The 18303-nt window shown below is 43.6% G+C and overlaps 1 protein-coding gene across 2 annotated transcripts in view; it reads left to right on the plus strand.

Annotated features, from left to right (window-relative positions):
* The window catches only part of TMEM131 (transmembrane protein 131), a 248473-nt gene that overhangs the window by 220014 nt on the left and 10156 nt on the right, over positions 1–18303 (plus strand). For both annotated transcript variants that reach the window (XM_066377627.1, XM_066377628.1), the window contains 6 exons: positions 8022–8146; positions 8319–8468; positions 15016–15181; positions 16426–16547; positions 16653–16749; positions 17600–17697. In XM_066377627.1, coding sequence (XP_066233724.1) covers positions 8022–8146; positions 8319–8468; positions 15016–15181; positions 16426–16547; positions 16653–16749; positions 17600–17697 — 758 coding nt within the window. The remainder of the gene's footprint in view (positions 1–8021; positions 8147–8318; positions 8469–15015; positions 15182–16425; positions 16548–16652; positions 16750–17599; positions 17698–18303) is intronic.

Below are 18303 nucleotides of genomic sequence, written 5' to 3' on the forward strand. Positions count from 1 at the left end.
CTTTACTTGGTAATTCATTCCCAGGCAGGGACCGCTTCAGTTCTGCACAAAGATAACCCATGGTTTAGCCACAAATGTGAGCATAACTTTTGTCAAAGATAGCTATGAGCCTGCTCTCTAACTCAGTGCTGCAATTGGAGCTAGAATTTGGTGCTGTAAAACTTGGAAAAATCTATGCTTAGGTAATCAGGGCACATGTTCCCTGAATCCGACAAGTCTACCATGAAAAACTCCATCCCAGGCCTTGTGTGACAGATTCAGTCGTCCCCCTGCCACAACCCTGTCCCAGTAAGGTTTGCTATGCAATGTTTTTCCAAGTAAATGAACACATTGAACTATTGGGTTGTTAATTTCATACTTTTATTAAACCTTGGATTTACCTAATTACCGATTTTAGTTTTAGCATTGTTAATAATGCCTTTCCTAGTTCATCATATGAAATGACCATCAGCATGAAAGCTGATATTTGCCTATTTGTATGGTAAGTGGGCATTGACCCAGGAGGCTGTGGCAATGAGGTATAAAGTAATAAAGACATGGTTTATTATCATTAAAATTCTTACTCTTGGGCTAATACTTGAGCTTTGCAAAATCACCAATACCCAGACTCTCTCCTTACATTACACAGCTTTACTCAGGCAGGACCTTCCTTCCTATAGAACTGAAAGCTAATGAGAAACTAGTAATTACTGCAGAGGAATTTCACTTTGTCCATGAACTTAGAAATAATACAACATATGGCAGTAATTAGTAACGCAGTGTCTAAGCAGAGGTCCCCAAACTTTTTACACAGGGGGCCAGTTCACTGTCCCTTAGACCATTGGAGGGCCGCTACATACAGTGCTCCTCCCACTGACCACCAATGAAAGAGGTGCCCCTTCCGGAAGTGCAGCGGGGCCAGATAAATGGCCTCAGGTGGCCGCATGCTGCCCGCAGGACTGTAGTTTGGGGACGCCTGGTCTAAAGTTTACTCTTTCGTGCAAAATGTTAGTTTGAGTGACCTAATCACACAATTTGTTGAGAATAGTCTGACCCAGTTAAAAGGAATGTCACGTGGGGTCATAGTGGCACACTTGGGTTTCCCCTGAGAGAAACCATCCTGAGGCACTAAGTGGTGCTGATATTCTGGCATCCGAGGACAAGAATAATACTCTGCAAGTGGCTAGGAAGTTTATTAGCCAGATGCCTGAGTTCCTAATAATTTATAACAATTTAAAACAGGTAGACCCTGTTAATCTCACCCTCAATCCTCTTCTCCTGACTTCTATTGTGTTCTCATTTTTTTTTTATAAAATAAGTTGACTATTAGCAGATTTGGTTTTAAGAGCTTGGTTGGAGGTTCTAGCAGGGGAGCACAGCTACTCGTATACCCTTGACTGAAGAGTGGTCCTCTCCTCTATCCGGGAAGGTTGTCCTCTTCAACCGAGCGTGCTGCTTCAGGAAGGACACACATGGAGTGAGGAAAGGGACACCCATCTAGACAGCATATCAGCTGAATCAACCCTGGCCATCCATGGGGTGACAGATGCCACAGCCAGATCTCCCTCACATCCAGCTTTGGTTTTGAAGTTTGTAAAAGACTTCACTGGAGTGCCACTAACCTTGCCAAGGTTTTTGAATTCTCTGGTAAACCACACGCTGGAGTAGCCAGTCCTATATCACGTGTTGAAGGAGTTACAGTGACAACTCAGGTTCTCTTGCTATGTAGCTATGAAAAAATCATTACCAAAAAAACAATTTAAGCAGTGCACTCTAAATTATCTTTTTAAGTTATCTTTGTATCTGGAAAAATTCATATGCAGCCATAGTCTTCTAACCTCCTTTAGCTAATCTGTCAAATTCATAGATCTTATTTTGTGTTTTTCTGAATTCAGGGATAAAAATAAAAATATTGAGAGAATTCATTAGTACATCAATCAGATATGGAGTTAAACAGATAGGGACTCTTTTTTTTTAATAATCAGCAGTGTGGCCTCTCTGAACAGAGCCATTCCCTGTCTACACTGAATTGGGATAGTACACAGCTTGCACTTTCGTTCAGGTACGTCACTGCTGGTCCTGGTATTAGTGATGCCTGCAGTGCCTGTCACCTACCAACAAGTGCTTTTAGTGTGTTACTGTGTGATTGCACATAGCTAAAGAAAGTATATACACATTTTTAAAAAAGAGACCTCATTAAAAGGCAAGTACTATCACTTTTTTTTTTCCAAGTGAGAGGAAGGGAGATAGACAAACACCTGCATGTGTCCCACCCGAGATCCACCCAGCAACCCCTGTCTGAGGCTGATGCTCTGCCCATCTGGGACCCTGCTTGCAATCAAGCTATTTTTAGCACCTGAGGCAGAGACACCAAAGAGCCATCCTCAGCGCCTGGGGCCAACACACGTGAATCAGTCAAGCCATGGCCGAGGATGGAGAAGAGAGAGAGTGAGAAAGAGTAGGCAGGGGTAGAGAAGCAGATGGTCACTTCTCCTGTGTGCCCTGACCAGGAATCAAACCCAGGACATCCACACACTGGGCCAACACTCTATCACTGAGCCAACCAGCCAGGGCCCTATCACTTTCTATTGGAAATTTTATCTGGCAATAAATATTTACTTTCTATATTTGTCAAAAAGCTGATCTTCTAATATTAGCTAAATCTGTAGGGTTAGTTTGCATTTGCTATATCAAAAACTAGTCTTTAAGTATTATCAGTGTTATTGGAATATTATGTTACATCATCTCTAGGCCAGAAGACTCAAATCCTTAAATATTGAATAATTTGCAGTCTTCTAAGTAAGGGATGATAAAGCCAGAGTGGCTCTCCCCCCACCCCATCCCCTTTCTCTCTCGCTTTTCTCAATCTCAGCTGTGCAGCCCTCCTACCAGAATCCCAAAAGCTGACTTCACAAAAATCGTTTCCTAAGGGTGTGGAGCATTTTGTTGCAATAGCAAAGATCTGGTCTTATTTTTTTCAACTTCAACACTGCAGAAGTGGCCCTGTGGACTTCCAGAAGACTGTATTGTAGGTCAGAGATGCCAGGGGAAAGCTAGAACTTGTAAAGGACCAGGAAAGGCCTAGGGAAACCCTGATTTAGGACACTAGGTAGCTGTCAATCCTTTTGTTTTCTAATTGTTTATCAACATTTTATGTTTATAAAGCAAACAATAATCTAAATCTAGAATAACTGTATTCTCTCATAATCTGCCTGAAGAGCACACTCAGTTTAGGGTCGTTGACGCCACTTTTCACACACTGGCCTCCAGACCTGTGACCTTGCTTTCGGTTTCCTGCCTCCCTCATGGGCTTACACAAGTGTTACGTGAGTTGAAATAGTCTGGCATCTGAAATACCTTTCTGATTTTTCCTTTTGGGAAGAACTGCTTAAAATAAGTTGTTGGCTTTTGTCCATTTATTCAGACGCCTTACAAACATTTCTTAATAAAGATCACTTGGCTTAATTTAGGAAAGTATGAATCAGCAAAAATAAAGTAGTTGTCTGGCTTCTTTTTTCTTAAAAACCAATTACCGTATTTTTCGCTCCATAAGACACACTTTCTTTCCCCCAAAAGTGGAGGGGGAAAAGCCCGTGCATCTTACAGAGCGAAAAATACGGTATTTTATTAAATATTTTAACACACAATATGGTTCAGAATATTTTTTTTCTTATTTTCCTCCTTAAAACCGTAGGTGTGTCTTATGGTCAGGTGCGTCTTATGGAGTGAATAATATGGTAATTTTTTACAGTGGCACAGAGTTAAACTGTGTATAAATAGGCAGCCCTCACCCCCACCCCTCTCTTATAAATAACTTACTTAAAAATAGCTCACCCCCTCCCCACCTCTACCACCACCAACAGAGGATGAGTGGGTGTCTATGTCATGAGAGCTTCTTTTTCTTTAAAGAAAGATGGAGTTTTTAAATAACTCGGTCAGAAGTGGAAGTAGGACAAGATTTATAAACAGCATTAACAGTCTCACCCCATAAGTGGTGGGGTTTTTCATGTCAGTTTGTTATCCTGTCTAAAATTCTTTTTTTGAGTTAACTAAGACACTTTGGAATTTGGGTTGCCCATTTTACTGATTCTAAATATCATACCTGCCTGACCAGGCGGTGGCGCAGTGGATAGAGCATCAGACTGGGATGCAGAGGACCCAGGTTCGAGACCCCGAGGTTGCCAGCTTGAGCGCGGGCTCATCTGGTTTGAACAAAAGCTCACCAGCTCGGACCCAAGGTCACTGGCTCGAGCAAGGAGTTACTCGGTCTGCTGAAGGCCCGTGGTCAAGGCACATATGAGAAAGCAATCAATGAACAACTAAGGTGTTGCAACGCGCAACGAAAAACTAATGATTGATGCTTCTCATCTCTCCGTTCCTGTCTGTCCCTCTCTCTGACTCTCTGTCTTTGTAAAGAAAAAATAAATAAGATTGTTTAAAAAAAATAAATATCATACCTATTTCTAATTTTAAAAATTTGAAATACAGAGAAACAAAAGAATGAAAATAAAATGACCTTTCACCTAGTACCTAAAATGTTTGTAAATAGCCTTCATTAAAATGTATTTATTTATAAGCTCATACTTTATTCTGTCATCTACTACTTTTAGGAGGAGGGATAGACTGAGTATGCATTGGATCTGTAAAGTTTAAAGTATTCTGACCTTTGAAATCTAATGGAGATTAGCTGCCTCATAGGAAGGAGAAACTGGTGTGAGAGATCCGGGTGGTATATCATACCTTGAGGTGTTGGGAACAGGAAGTGCACTAAGGTGGAAAATGCCAGAGACACATCAGTTTTATACTGTGTAGGTCAGATTTTTAATGAAAAGCAAGCTATGAGCCCAGCCTTGAACTGACAGCTTTGCGGCCATCACCAGAAGCATGATGGAGGTCACTAATGGTCCCTGGAAGAATTCTCAGAAGGGGCCACAGGGCTCTGTGAGCTGTGGCCTTCACCAGAAAATGCCCTTCCTGGACCAGGTTAGCTTATCTCCTGTGACTTGATCTTGGGCATTGCAGAAGCACTTTGTGAAGAACGTCTTTGTGGCCTATATTGTCCCACTGCTCACACATTGGTTCATATGGATCATCTACCCAGGCAATTTTTCCTAGAGATTGCTTGTCACCCAGCAGATTTTAATGTTTTTCTCATCAGGCTGTGGAAACTAAAATAGCCCATAATGCCTCCTACCTTGCCTTGGTTGACAGGAAGTTCAGAACTGATTAATTGTCCTAGTTAGAGGTTCTTATGATGTTAAGCTAACTACTAAACCTTTCAGAAAGGATATATACTATAAATAAATAAATAAAAATGAAAGATGGAAGACCCCTATATGCCGCCAATGTGCAAATGAGCAAAAGACCAATCAGCCGAATAAACAGAATCAGGCTTTATTGGGAGCTCCAGGCGAGTTCACTGACCCTAGGACGCAGGTCTGTGAAGGTGCGCCCGGGTTAGGACTTTTGGGTTTTTTATATTTGCAGGAGGGGTTTGGTAACGGCCAGCGGGATGGGGGTTTGGTGAAGCATGCAGTTCCCGGAACAACCTCAGGGATGATTCCGAGGACTTGAGCGTGTGCGGTTTCGGTGAGATTAGCACTTGCCGGAAAATTCAGGGCAAAGGAGGGTTTCACAACCCAACCCCAAGGCAACTACCGGACATTCCCGACTCTTTGTAATAGAGGGCAAGGGGCAACGTCATCCTTCTGGCTGCTTCCTGCTGTATGGGGACGTCGTTAGGGGTAGGGGATTGTGTTATTGTAGTCAGGGTCTCGGGTTCCAAGGGGTTGGTATTGGCGTAGCAGTAGTATTTCATGTACTGTCTGGCTCGTGAGGGTCCTTAACCGGTTCTGCAATAGGGTGGACAGCAATCGGAGCAGGCAAGGTCCAAAAGCTAGGACTAGAAAAATGACAATTAGGGGACCTAGAAACGGGAGGACCCAATGCATCCAGGTCGTCAGTATTTATGGATTCTGAGTTTAGTGGGGCCTAAAGGTGTGCAAGAATACGTTTGTGTTGGAGCCCTTTTTATTCTGGAGAGGTGGACCCACGCGGAGATTCCTAGAACTTTAACTGCGGACGGGGTAGTCAGGACTACCGTGTAGGGTCCTTCCCACTTGGGGGTGAGAGGTTTTTGGGAAAGGGTTTTTATAAAGACCTGGTCCCCTGAGGTGACCCGTTCTGTTGGCCCAGCCCCAGGGCTAGGCTCAGGAAGGGCCGAGTTGGCGTGTTCCCTGAGCAGAGAACAGAGGAGGGAGAGGTAGGGCAGGTATGAAGCTAGAGAGAGTGGGTGTGGAGAAGACGGAGTTGATAGGAGGAAAGGTCGGCCGTAGAGGAGTTCAAAGGGTCTAAGTTGGGAAGGCCCCCTGGGAGTAGCTCTTAGACGGTTAGAGCCAGAGGGAGAAGGGTAGGCCAAGACTGATGGAGTTCCAGGCTAAGTTTGGTCAGATGATCCTTGATGAGCCCATTGGCCCTCTCTACCTTACCAGAGGATTGGGGATGGTAGGCTGTGTGGAGCTTCCACTGTATGCCAAGAGAAGTGGAGACAGCCTCGGTGACCTTGGAGATGAAGGCAGGTCCGTTGTCTGACTGGATGGAGGAGGGCAAACCGAAGCGGGGGATGATGTCTCGGATCAGGTGGTCAGCTACCGGCCCTGCGGTTTCAGAGGTTGTGGGGAAAGCCTCGATCCATCCTGAAAAAGTATCCACCATAGTTAGAAGGTATTTGAGGTTTTTATGTCTGGGCATGTGGGTGAAGTCGACCTGCCAATCCTGCCCAGGCAGGTGGCCCCGCATTTGGTGAAGTGGGCGGCGGACATGGCAGGCCCCTTGACTGTTCATCCTGGAACAGGTGGAGCAAGAGGAATGAACATTTTGGATAGTTTGCCGGAGATGGTCGTGGTGGAATAGAGGAGATAGAAAATGAAAAAGAGCTTTAGGTCCAATGTGTAAGGATTTATGAATGTCAGCGATTATTTGGTGTCTTTGAGACTGTGGGAGGATGAGGAGGTCATTTTTGAAAGCCCATCCGTCCTTGATTTGGACCTCAGGGGAGGATTGAAAAAGATTTTGTTCTGTGGAAGAATATTGTGGGTTGTATGTCTTTGAAAGAAAGCAGATAGCAAAGGTAGGGTGTGTGCGTGCTATGGAACGAGCTGTTTTATCAGCAAAGGCATTTCCCTTAGCTATGAGAGAATTGGAGGTCTGGTGACCCTTACAATGTATGATGGCTATTTGTGAGGGGAGCACTTGCCAGAAAATTCAGGGCAAAGGAGGGTTTCACAACCCAACCCCAAGGCAACTACCGGACAAAAAATAGTATTTAACCAGGGGGTGGGCGGTGGGACAAATGTATGGTGACAGAAAATGATTTTTTACTTTGGGTGGTGGGCACACAAGACAATCAACAGTTCAAATGCTATAGAGATGTTCACCTGGTGCCTATGTACTCTTATTGATCAAGGTCAACCCATCAAATTTAATTTATAAATAAATAAACAGTATTTACATTTTTGCCTAGGGTTAACCCTGAATTCAAGAGTAAAGAAGAAAATTCATCTCTCCCCACTCACTAGGGAAATGCCATAGTCCTGCTGCTACTCAGCGCTGGAGTTTTATAGATAGCTCAGGAACTCAGCCTGGTTCATTCATGGTTTATTCCATAGTTTCTATGACAAAAATGTCATCAAAGTTCTGAATAGCAGAGTCTTGACCTTTCTGAATCTCCATATTCAGGAATCACACTAGTAGTGTAATTGCAGGAAGAGACTCAGTAGCCCCAAAACAGCAAGTTCCTGCTAATGGCTTTATGTGCATTACCTGAGGCAGGTGCTCTAAGCATTCTTTGTTGATACTCAGTGCAGAAAAGGTGTCTGTAGTGCTGCGCTGTCTCCTGAGCAGACAGCCTCAGACTGGGGCGGATAATGCCTCAGGAAGCCAGATTTATAAAACATGCATTGAAAGTATAGAGCAGTTAGTGACTTCTCTGCTCCACAACAAAGGGACAAACTTGAATTTTCCCTCCATGCTTGTCTTTTCAGTTGTTTAGAGCTGCCATACCCTCCCCCACTGGAAAGTAAACAACGGAGGAACCTCCCAACCAAGATCCCTCTTCCAACTGCATTGACAAGCAGCTCCAAATCACGGAATTCCCAGAAAACAAAAGGTACCTTCCTGTTAGTCATACAGATACTTCCATGATTGGTTATAATAACAGTTGCTAGTTGTGAATTACCATTGATAAATTAGTAGTTATTAGTCTCGTCCTCATTAGATCATTAAAGTAGACCTGAATGAAAGGAGTTTCATCCATTAACAACTTTCTCCTTTCTGTGCAGGTACAAATAAGTTAGTGGATAACAGGCCATCTGCCCTAGTGAAATTCCTTCCAAGTAGTCAAGAACTAGGCAACACCAGTAGCTCAGAAGGTGAAAAAGACTCCCCACCGCCAGAGTGGGATTCCGTGCCAATTCACAAACCCGGCAGCTGTAAGTATGGGAATTTGGGAGTCACTCTGGGCATGACAGCTCAGCAGGGGTGTGTTGGTTTAAAAGGAGACCTAGTGTCTGGCTTGCTGGATCTGGCTTGGACCGGTCAGCAAAAACCTGTTGTTAAATAGACTGTCGGTTGTTCAAGTGTTATAACTTAATTGGTCCTGTGAGAGTGTCGCTGGAGAAAATTGGTTCAAGGGGCACACACATGGCAGAAATATAAGCATAGTGGTAAATTGTATTGGGATAAAAAGAAATAATATGCTCTTCAGGATGTAGAGGGCAGGCAGGCTCTAGTAACAACTGCCCCGAGATCCTTGCTAATCCTCCACATATTTCTTGGTTTTAGGAACAAGCAGGCAGTCTTTCAAACGATCCAATCTATTTTCTAGGTTTTCCTGGAGCTCTGCTGGGCCCTCCCGCTCTCCATTCCTTTTCCTGGATCTTCCAGGGCCCTTATCCTATTCTATCCTTTTCCCAGGATAGACTCCTCCCCTTATGGTCACCATTTTGTCAGCTACTGTGCATGCGTCATCAGAAGAGTCTCCCCTTTACTTGTTCTCCCTCCCCTAGTAATGTACCAGTTGGTCTCCAGTGAGATTGGAAAGCCAGGCTTTTCTGACTGCTCAGGGATTATGTCTCTTTGGTAGAGGATGCAGCTGTCTTCTGGGGAGTCTGTGAGGTTGCAGCTGCCGAGTTAATCTGGCTTAATGTCTGATTTCATTTGCTCCCTTACTTTGTTAATAACTAAATACCTACTGTAATAAGAGGACCACCATGGCTAGATAGCTCAGTTGGTTAGAGCATCATCCTGATGCACAAAGGTTGCTGGTTCAATCCCTATTCATGGCACATATAGCAACAGATTACTGTTTCTGTTTCTGTTTCTCTCTCAGTCGATGTTTCTCTCTCTCTAAAACCAGTAAATAATTTTTTTATTTTATGAAAAGAGCCTGTACACCAGAGAAATAGCAAATGATCCACGTCAGGTCCTTGGTTTCCCAGAAGCTGGTGCACCAGCACACCACTGCTCACTGTCCAAAATGGAAAGACCTATTTGGAATGGGGAATCCTTCAAAAAAACTGTTTCTTTATGAATGTGTGAACTCGACATTTCTTTACCTGTCTTGTTCTCACACAGTTACAGTGTAATCATTTTCTAAAAATTCAGTTTACTTTCAACTTTACTCACACCTTTTACATAAACAACCTATGTGAAGGTTTCATTATTTTCCTCACTAGCTCTTTTATCTTGTTCTCAGATTTGGCCTGCAGCCAGTCAGGACAGCAGCACAGTCTACTAAAATAAGATGGAGGGTCTCGCCTGAAATAGAATACCGCAGATAAGCACAGGGAGGGCCTGATGACAGGAGTTAGGGTGAAGCATGGACCAGTCTCAGGACTGACTTGTCTGCACTCAAGACAAGTTCGTGTCAGAGTAAATTCATATTTGGCTTGTTTCTACCAAAGGTAAAGTCAAGGTTGAACAACAAGATTGTTTAAGGTGAAGGAGGATTTAAATGAAGAGAAGGTGATTGAAGCCTCAGTACCTTGGATGAAGGCTAAGAACTTGGAATTCAGGTGCAGGATACAGGTGTGGGCAGTTCACAGGTGGACAGATCACTTTTGGTGGTGTTGGAAGAAGTCAGAAAATGTGTCATATAAGAGGTGCCTAGGGAAGGGTCAGGACAATTGTACAAATAATGAATGGCCCTATAATGAAGATGTGATATCAGATAGGCACACTGTGCTGGGGGCGCTTCCAAGAAGGGCACAAGGGTAGAAAGATTTGATCAGGACTCATATAGGAAATGGCATTTGGGATGGGCCCTGAGCATGGGCACCAGGTCAGTAAACAACATAGAACATGAGGGAAAGGGATTAGCTACATGGTCAAGGATGGGCAGAATGGACATAAGTGCCAGCCTCATCGCAGAAGGTCAGGGGGAACTCCTGGGGCAGGCACAAGGTGGCACTGAAGCTGGCATATGGACAGCTTGAGCTTCAAAGAGAAAGGAGCTTTGTTTGGTGGTGTCAGACAGGGTCCTTGACACAGTCCAGTAACATGTAACCTTATCTAGGCCCTCAGCCCTAGGAGCCTGGGGCGAGGCACCAGATATGAAGAGAATTACAAGGAAGTAGAACCACCAAGAGCTTCAGTCTAGAAATGAGGAGGAGCAGACTATCTTCGCTGTACACAGGACTTGTTTGGGGCAACAAAGGCCAGCCAGGAGGGCAACAGGGAAGTACATCAAGCTGGGCAGAGCTGTTTAGGACAAAGATAAGGAACAAAGAGGGCAGTGGGGCAGTGCTGTTGGGCTGGTATGACTGTGGCACAGTCAGTGGGCAGCCTCAAAGACAGGGACCCCATGGAGACTGAGTTCAGAGGCCAGAGTGCTTTCATGACACTGTATCCCAGTCACTGGACCAGCACAGAGAGGTACTGGTTGTTGGAAGGTGACATCTTTTTCTTTCTTCTTATTTAAAAAAAAAATTTTTTCAGTTAAGTTGACATACACTATATTAGTTTCAGGAGTGCAACATAGTGATTAAATATCTTTATAACTTACTTAAACGATCACTCCAATAAGTCTGGTTACCCCTCTGATACCATACACTGTTATTAAAATATTGACTTTATTCCTTATACTCTGCTGCCAATTTGTACTTCTTAATCCCTTCACCTTTATCACCCATCCCCTAAACTCCTTCCCCTCTGGCAACTGTCAGTTTGTTCTCTGTATTCTCAGTTTTGTTCATTCTTTTTTTTTTTTTTTTTAGATTCCACATATAAATGAAACCATACAGTGTTTTTCTTTCTCTGACTTAATTTTACTTAGCGTAATACCCTCTAGGTCCCTTTAAGTTGTCACAAGTGGAAGATTTCATTGTTTTTATGGCTGAGTGGTATTCCATTTTGTGTGTGTGTGTGTGTGTGTGTGTGTGTGTGTGTGTGTGTGTGTGTGTGTATACACATCTTCTTTATCCATTTGTCTGTAGATGGATAGATGGACACTTAGTAACTTCCATATCTTGGCTATTATAAATAATGCTACATTGAACATAGGAATGTATATATCTTTTCAAATTGGTGTTTGGGTTTTTCTCTGATAATTGTTGGGTCAGATGATAGCTCTATTTTTTTAATATTTTGAGGTAACTCCATACTGCTTTCCACAGTGGCTGTACCAATTTGCAATCCCACCAACAGTGCAGGAGGGTTCCCTTTTCTCCACATCCTCATCAGTACTTGTTTGTTGATTTATTGACGATAGCCATTCTGACAGGTGCGAGGTAGTGTCTCATTTTATTTTGCATGTCTCTGATGATTAGTGACATTGAGCACCTTTTCATATGTCTGTTAGACATCTGTATGTCCTCTGGAGAAATGTTGTTTCAGGTCCTATGCCTCTTTTTTAATCTAGTTATTTTTTATGTTAAGTTGTGTGAGTTCCTTATTTATTTTGACATACTAACTTCTTAACAAATGTATCCATCAGCAAGTAAGTACCTTCTCTCCTTCAGTAAATTGTCTTTTCATGCTGTTGATGGTTTCCTTCCCTGTGCAGAAACTTTTTAGTTTGATGTAGTCCCATATTTTTTTATTTTGTTTCCCTTGCCCAAGGAGACATGTCCAAAAAAATGTTGCTAAGAAACATGTTACAGTTTACTGCCTATGTTTTCTTCTAGGAGTTTTATGGTTTCAGGTCTTACATTTAAGGCTTTAATCCATTTTGAGTTCATCTTTGTGTATGGTGTAAGAAAATGTTCTACTTCCTTTTTTTTTGCATGTATCTCCAGTTTCCTGGCACCACTTATTGAAGAGACTGTCTTTACCCCATTGTGAATTCTTGCGGCCTTTGTTACAAAGTAATTGACCCTATAATCATAAGTTTATTTCTGGGCTCTCTATTCTGTCCATTGATCTGTGTCTGTTTTTATGCCAATATCGTGCTATTTTGATTCTGATAGCCATATAGTATAGTTTGATATCAGTTAGCATGATACCTCCAACATTGTTCTTTCTCAAGACTACTTTGCCTATTTGGGTCTTTTGTGATTCCATATAAATTTTTTCATTATTTAATCTAGTTCTGTAAAAAATGCCACTGATGTTTTGATAGGGATTACATTGAATCTATAAATTGTTGTGGGTAGTATGGACATTGTAATGATGTTAATTCTTTTTCTCCATGTACACGGTAAAGCCTTTCATATATTTGTATCTTTAATTTCTTTCTTCGTTGTCTTAATAGTTTTCAGAGTACAGGTACTTTACTTCCTTGGTTAAATTTATTTCTTTGTTTTTTATTCTTTTTGATGCATTTGTTAATAGTGTTATTTCCTAATTTCTCTTCTGATAGTTTGTTATTGGTGTAAAAAAATGCAGTCAAATTCTGAATATTAATTTTATCCTGCTACTTTACTGAATTCATTTATTCTAATAGTCTTTGGATTTTCTATATATAGTATCATGTCATCTGCAATAATGACAGTTTTACCTCTTCCTTTCTGATTTGAATGCCTTTCATTTTTCTCATGCCTGATTGCTCTGGCTAGGGCATCCAAATACTGTGTTGAATATAATTGGTTAAAATGTGGACATCCTTATCTTGTTCTGATCTTGAAAAAGCTTTCAGTTTTCCCTGTTTAGTGTGATGTTGCTGTGGTTTTGTCATATATGGCCTTCATTATGTTGAAGAATGTTCTTTATATTCTCACTTTGCTGAGAATTATCATCATAAATAGATGTTGGCTTTTGCCTAATGTTGTGTCTGCATCTGTTGATATGATCATGTGATCATTATCCTTCATTTTGTTATGTGGTGTACCCATTGACTAGTGAATATTGAATCAATTTTATATCCCAAGAATAAATCCTACTTGTTTGTGGTGTATGATCTTTTTAATGTATTCCTGAATCCGGTTTGCTAATATTTTGTTGAGGATTTTTGTTTCCTCAGGGATATTGGCCTCTAATTTTTTTTTTCTTGTAATGTCTTTGTAAGGTTTTGGTATCAGGGTAATGCTGGCCTTGTAAGTGTAGGAGTCTTTTCTCCTCTTCTATTATTTGGAATAATTCAAGAAGGATAAGTATTCATTCTTCTTTAAATGTTTGCTAAAATTCACCCATGAAGCCCTTTGATTCTGGAGTTTTGGGGGGGAGTATTTTTGATTACTGATTCAATTTTGTTGGTGGTAATAGGTGTGTTCAGACTCTGATTCTTCCTGATTCAGGCTAGAAGAGTGCATGTTTCTAGAAATTGATCCGTTGTGGCCTGGTTGTCCCATTTGTTGGTGTATGATTGTTCGTGGTATTTTCTTACAGTCCTTTATATTTCTGTAGCATCTTGTCACTTCTCTTTCATTACTGATTTTATTAATTTCTTCTACTCTCTTGGGGCTTTGTTTGTTCTTTTCCCAGTTCTGGTTTAGTTGTCATTTTGATGTGATCATTGGAGGAGGCAAGTGACCATGGCGTTTACCAGCCCCAACAACTTGATCAAAAGTGGTGATGTCTTTTTCTGATAATAGATGTTAGATGTGTTTCCATTTATTTATTTTTTTTTTTTTTTTTCATTTTTTCTGAAGCTGGAAACAGGGAGAGACAGTCTGACAGACTCCCGCATGCGCCCGACCGGGATCCACCCGGCACACCCACCAGGGGCGACGCTCTGCCCACCAGGGGGCGATGCTCTGCCCATCCTGGGCGTCGCCATGTTGCGACCAGAGCCACTCTAGCGCCTGAGGCAGAGGCCACAGAGCCATCCCCAGCGCCCGGGCCATCTCTGCTCCAGTGGAGCCTTGGCTGCGGGAGGGGAAGAGAGAGACAGAGAGGAAAGCGCGGCGGAGGGGTGGAGAAGCAAATGGGCGCTTCTCCTGTGTGCCCTGGCCGGGAATCGAACCCGGGTCCTCCGCATGCTAGGCCGACGCTCTACCGCTGAGCCAACCGGCCAGGGCCAGATGTGTTTCCATTTAGTGAGTGCAGAAGAAGTATCATTTCATGACAATTTTTTGTTTTAAATTCTACCAGTTGTGTAGACATTACTTTAAAGAGCAGCAGGAAGATCATAAGAGTTTGCATCCTTGCAAACCACTGACCAGGAAAAACACCTCACCAGGTGTGCCCGACTGAGGTATTGTACGGTAACTGGCGAATGTTTTTCCCTGGGCCCTGCACCTGCCACTGTTGTGTGAGTCTATTTGGAAACTGAGACTCTCAGGTCCCACCCTGTGACTTCACCTGCCCATCCCTGAAGGGCATGGGGGAAGGGAAGAAGAGCCGGCCTGTCCATGAAGTCCTGCACAGCTCAGCAGAGAGATCGGCCTTGCTGGTGCATCCGGGCAAGCCTCACAGAACAGAGGGAAGCAGCTTCTCTTGTTTCTTTAAACATTTGAACAGAATTCATGTAAAAGCTTTATTTTTATTTTTCTTTGTAGTAGAAGCACTTAAGTTCTACATAGTATCAGCTGAAACACCAAAAGTAACTGATTTTAAAGAGTAAAAATATCACTAATGAGACCTTTTATTTTTACTTTCCAGCTACTGATAGTCTTTATAAACTTTCTCTGCAAACCCTCAACGCAGACATTTTCTTAAAACAACGCCAGACCTCACCAACACCTGCCTCCCCTTCACCCCCCGCCGCACCTTGCCCGATGGCGTCCCGTGGCAGCTACAGCAGCATCGTTAACAGCAGCTCCAGCAGGTAGGCTCACTGGACCTCCCTGTTCCTGGAACAGGTGAGTGCTCAGAACCTGAGGCTCGTTCCCATTAAATGGAAACACGCAGTGGCCACAGGCTGCTTGTCCTGTCTCGCTTCCTGGGTCAGTTCTCCCTTGCTGCCATCATATTGGTGCTCAACTCTGGCAGTTTTTCCTTCTAGCCCTTGGCTTTTATTACGTATGGACTGGAAATTTACCATTTTAACTTACTAGAATTGTGTTCTAATTCAAGAGTAAATAAGTATATTGAACATTAAATGAAGATCTACAGAGGTCCTATGAGTTGAGGAAATGGTTTTTTGGGACATGTGTTTTAACCTTATAGCAATTTAGTTCTACAGTTAAAAGGGCAGGTTCTGGAACAAGTCTGCTGCAGAGGTGATGTGCGCATAGCAAGACAGTCTGCTGGAGAGGCAGGTGGGACACCTCTGCTGGTGCACCTCACTGCACGCACAGCTACACTTGTGCTTGACTAGCTTGAAGGGTAACAGCAGCCTCAGTGGTGACAGTAACACTTGTCGGGTACCAGCAGCCTTGGCGGTGACAGTAACACCTGTCTGGTACCAGCAGCCTCGGCGGTGACAGTAACCCAATTAAAGTCTCACAGATCTCTCACCACGCACAGCTGGCACTGCTTTCACCCCCAGCAGGCACTGATTGGGTTCCCTTACCACCCCTAAGATGACGTACCAGCCAGAAACTATAGCGCACCTGCCCGGTTTTTAATTCTTGCCAAAAAACGCAGCATCCACTGAGTCTGGGGGAGGCCACCCTGCCTGAGGCCTTTGTTGCCATGAGCCCTTTGGCCTGTCCTGATAGGGGAGGATGCTTTCTAAGAACCAGTTCATTGTGTGCTGTCGTCTGCCAGGACCTCACACTCTACTTCTTGTTTACTGCCCAGTGGCTCCCTTCCTAATGTTCTTCTGTAAGATAGTTTTTCCAGATCCTAAACTGTGATCCTGTGCTCTTTTATACTGACCTTGTACATACTTACCTCCCCCCACCCCAAGTCTCTTATTTCCCATCTGACTGCACAGCTATGGGTCCCAGATCATTCACATGAGGCCAGGCAGTGCACTGTGGGCTGCCCTGGGTTAGCACAGGGAAGGCGCTGACTGTACAGGCTCAGTCCTGCGGGAGCCACAGCCCTGAGACAAGTGTGCCCACAGGCCTGCAGTGGGTAATGCCAATGAGGAATTAGTTGTTCTCTCTTTGCTTCTTTCTTCAGTGACCCAAAAACCAAGCAGCCAAATGAAAACAAACACAAATTGACAAAAGCAGCCTCACTTCCTGGCAAGAACGGCAACCCCACTTTCGCTGCAGTCACAGCCGGCTATGACAAGAGCCCGGGTGAGTGGCCTGGCATCAAAAGGCCTGTCACAGTGGGGCTTCAGGCATGCTGGAGTTACCTGTGGCATGATTTGCCTTTGATTGATTCAGAGTCCATTGTTACAGGTGGGAATGGCTTTGCTAAAGTTTCTGCAAACAAAACAGATTTTCCCAGCAGCCTTGGCATTTCACACACTCCTGTTGACAGCGACGGCTCAGACAGGTACAGTAGACCATTACTGCTCAGTGGAGAAGTAGACAGGGTTCCCAAGCCAGGCTAGCGCCTTCTGTTCATCCATGTGTTTCAGGCATTTTTCTACCAAGAGTACAAGTAGGCATTTGTCAGAAGTGGTCTCAGCTTCTGGGGGCCCTTGTCTGGGTGGAAGAAGAAAGCCTGGTTGCTGTGCGTCCCCACAGCTCCCCTGGCACGGGAGGAGGGCACACAACCTGTGTCACCAACACAGAGAAGTTCATGCTCCTTCTTAAGTCTGGTCTCATCCTTCTCTGTTGTCATGGCCTCCTGTAAAAAAGGATGTGATTTGATAATTAGATGTGGAAGAACAATGTATTTGAGAGGAAGGAAACTGGAACAAGTACTCAATGATTTATAGTGGGCCCAGAGCACCTGCGGGAGCCTGGTGGCATGCATTGAGTGCCTTGGTTTATTTTCCCAGATAAACAGCAGCAGCAGTGATAATAAAGACTAGCAGTGAGCAGAACTCTAATTTCACCTGCTTGGCACTAAAAGGAAATGAGTCCTGGAGTTAAAATAGTTTCTAAATAAATCTTTAAATGCCAAAAAGTAAACATAAGTAAGAAATAACTCTTTTTACTGAAAAACTTGCTTTGAGCACAGCTCGCAGCTTGTGATATAGACTGGGAGCTCTGGAGTTCTCTGTGCCTTCTTTCCTCTGGTGTGGACGCTGCTTTTCAGCTCTCCCCTTTGTGTCTGTGTTTAATATTTGAGTACCCCCGGTTGAAGCAGCATCTCCCCTCTGTGAAGCCATACATAATAGATTCGTTTCCCCTAACCATCATTTATTTTTTGTTGCATTTTCCTCTTTAACATTCAGCTCGGGTTTGTGGAGTCCCATCAGCAACCCCAGCAGCCCTGACTTCACACCCCTCAATTCGTTCTCCGCCTTTGGGAATTCTTTTAACCTAACCGGTGGTGAGTGTTGAACACTAGACCTGTAACTAATAAGCCTGTGGACAAAGAAGGAAGTAGCTGAAGTCTAGTTGTATGTGTGGAGAAACATGCTGAGATAGGAAAGCTTGATTGTTATCGAGTGGACATTTTTCAAATGCATTTCTTTGTACTTCCAGTCAGGTGTGCCAGTAGACATAAGTTATGTGGGCTGACCTTAGCGAGGCAGATCTGTTCTTGGTGTTTTGACATATGTTTAGAGGGCCCAGCAAGAGCCTCTAAGAAGGGTCCTCCCACTCCTCTCAGCCCAGAGGTGCGATGGAACAGGCACAGCGCTGTGTAAGTCCTGGCTGGTTTGTGCTCCATAGCACTTAAGAGCTTCCAGAAAGGATTCTGTCTGAAATGTGATTCCCAGCTGTGCTGGGGCTCCTTAGGTTTTCTTACTCTACAGAATGGGAGGCTGCCATGTGTTTTTGGATTAGCTATAATTGTAATGTTAGAATTGGGAGATACTTGCATTTTATGTCATCCAGCAATAGGTTTGGGTATTCAGATTGTGTGCTGTGTGCCTGAGTTCTGGGGAACATCTTCCATCTACCACACCCCCAGAGTCATGGGAACTGATAGAGT

Source organism: Saccopteryx leptura, chromosome 3 (genome assembly GCF_036850995.1).
Source record: "Saccopteryx leptura isolate mSacLep1 chromosome 3, mSacLep1_pri_phased_curated, whole genome shotgun sequence".
In the NCBI taxonomy this organism is placed as follows: Eukaryota; Metazoa; Chordata; class Mammalia; order Chiroptera; family Emballonuridae; genus Saccopteryx; species Saccopteryx leptura.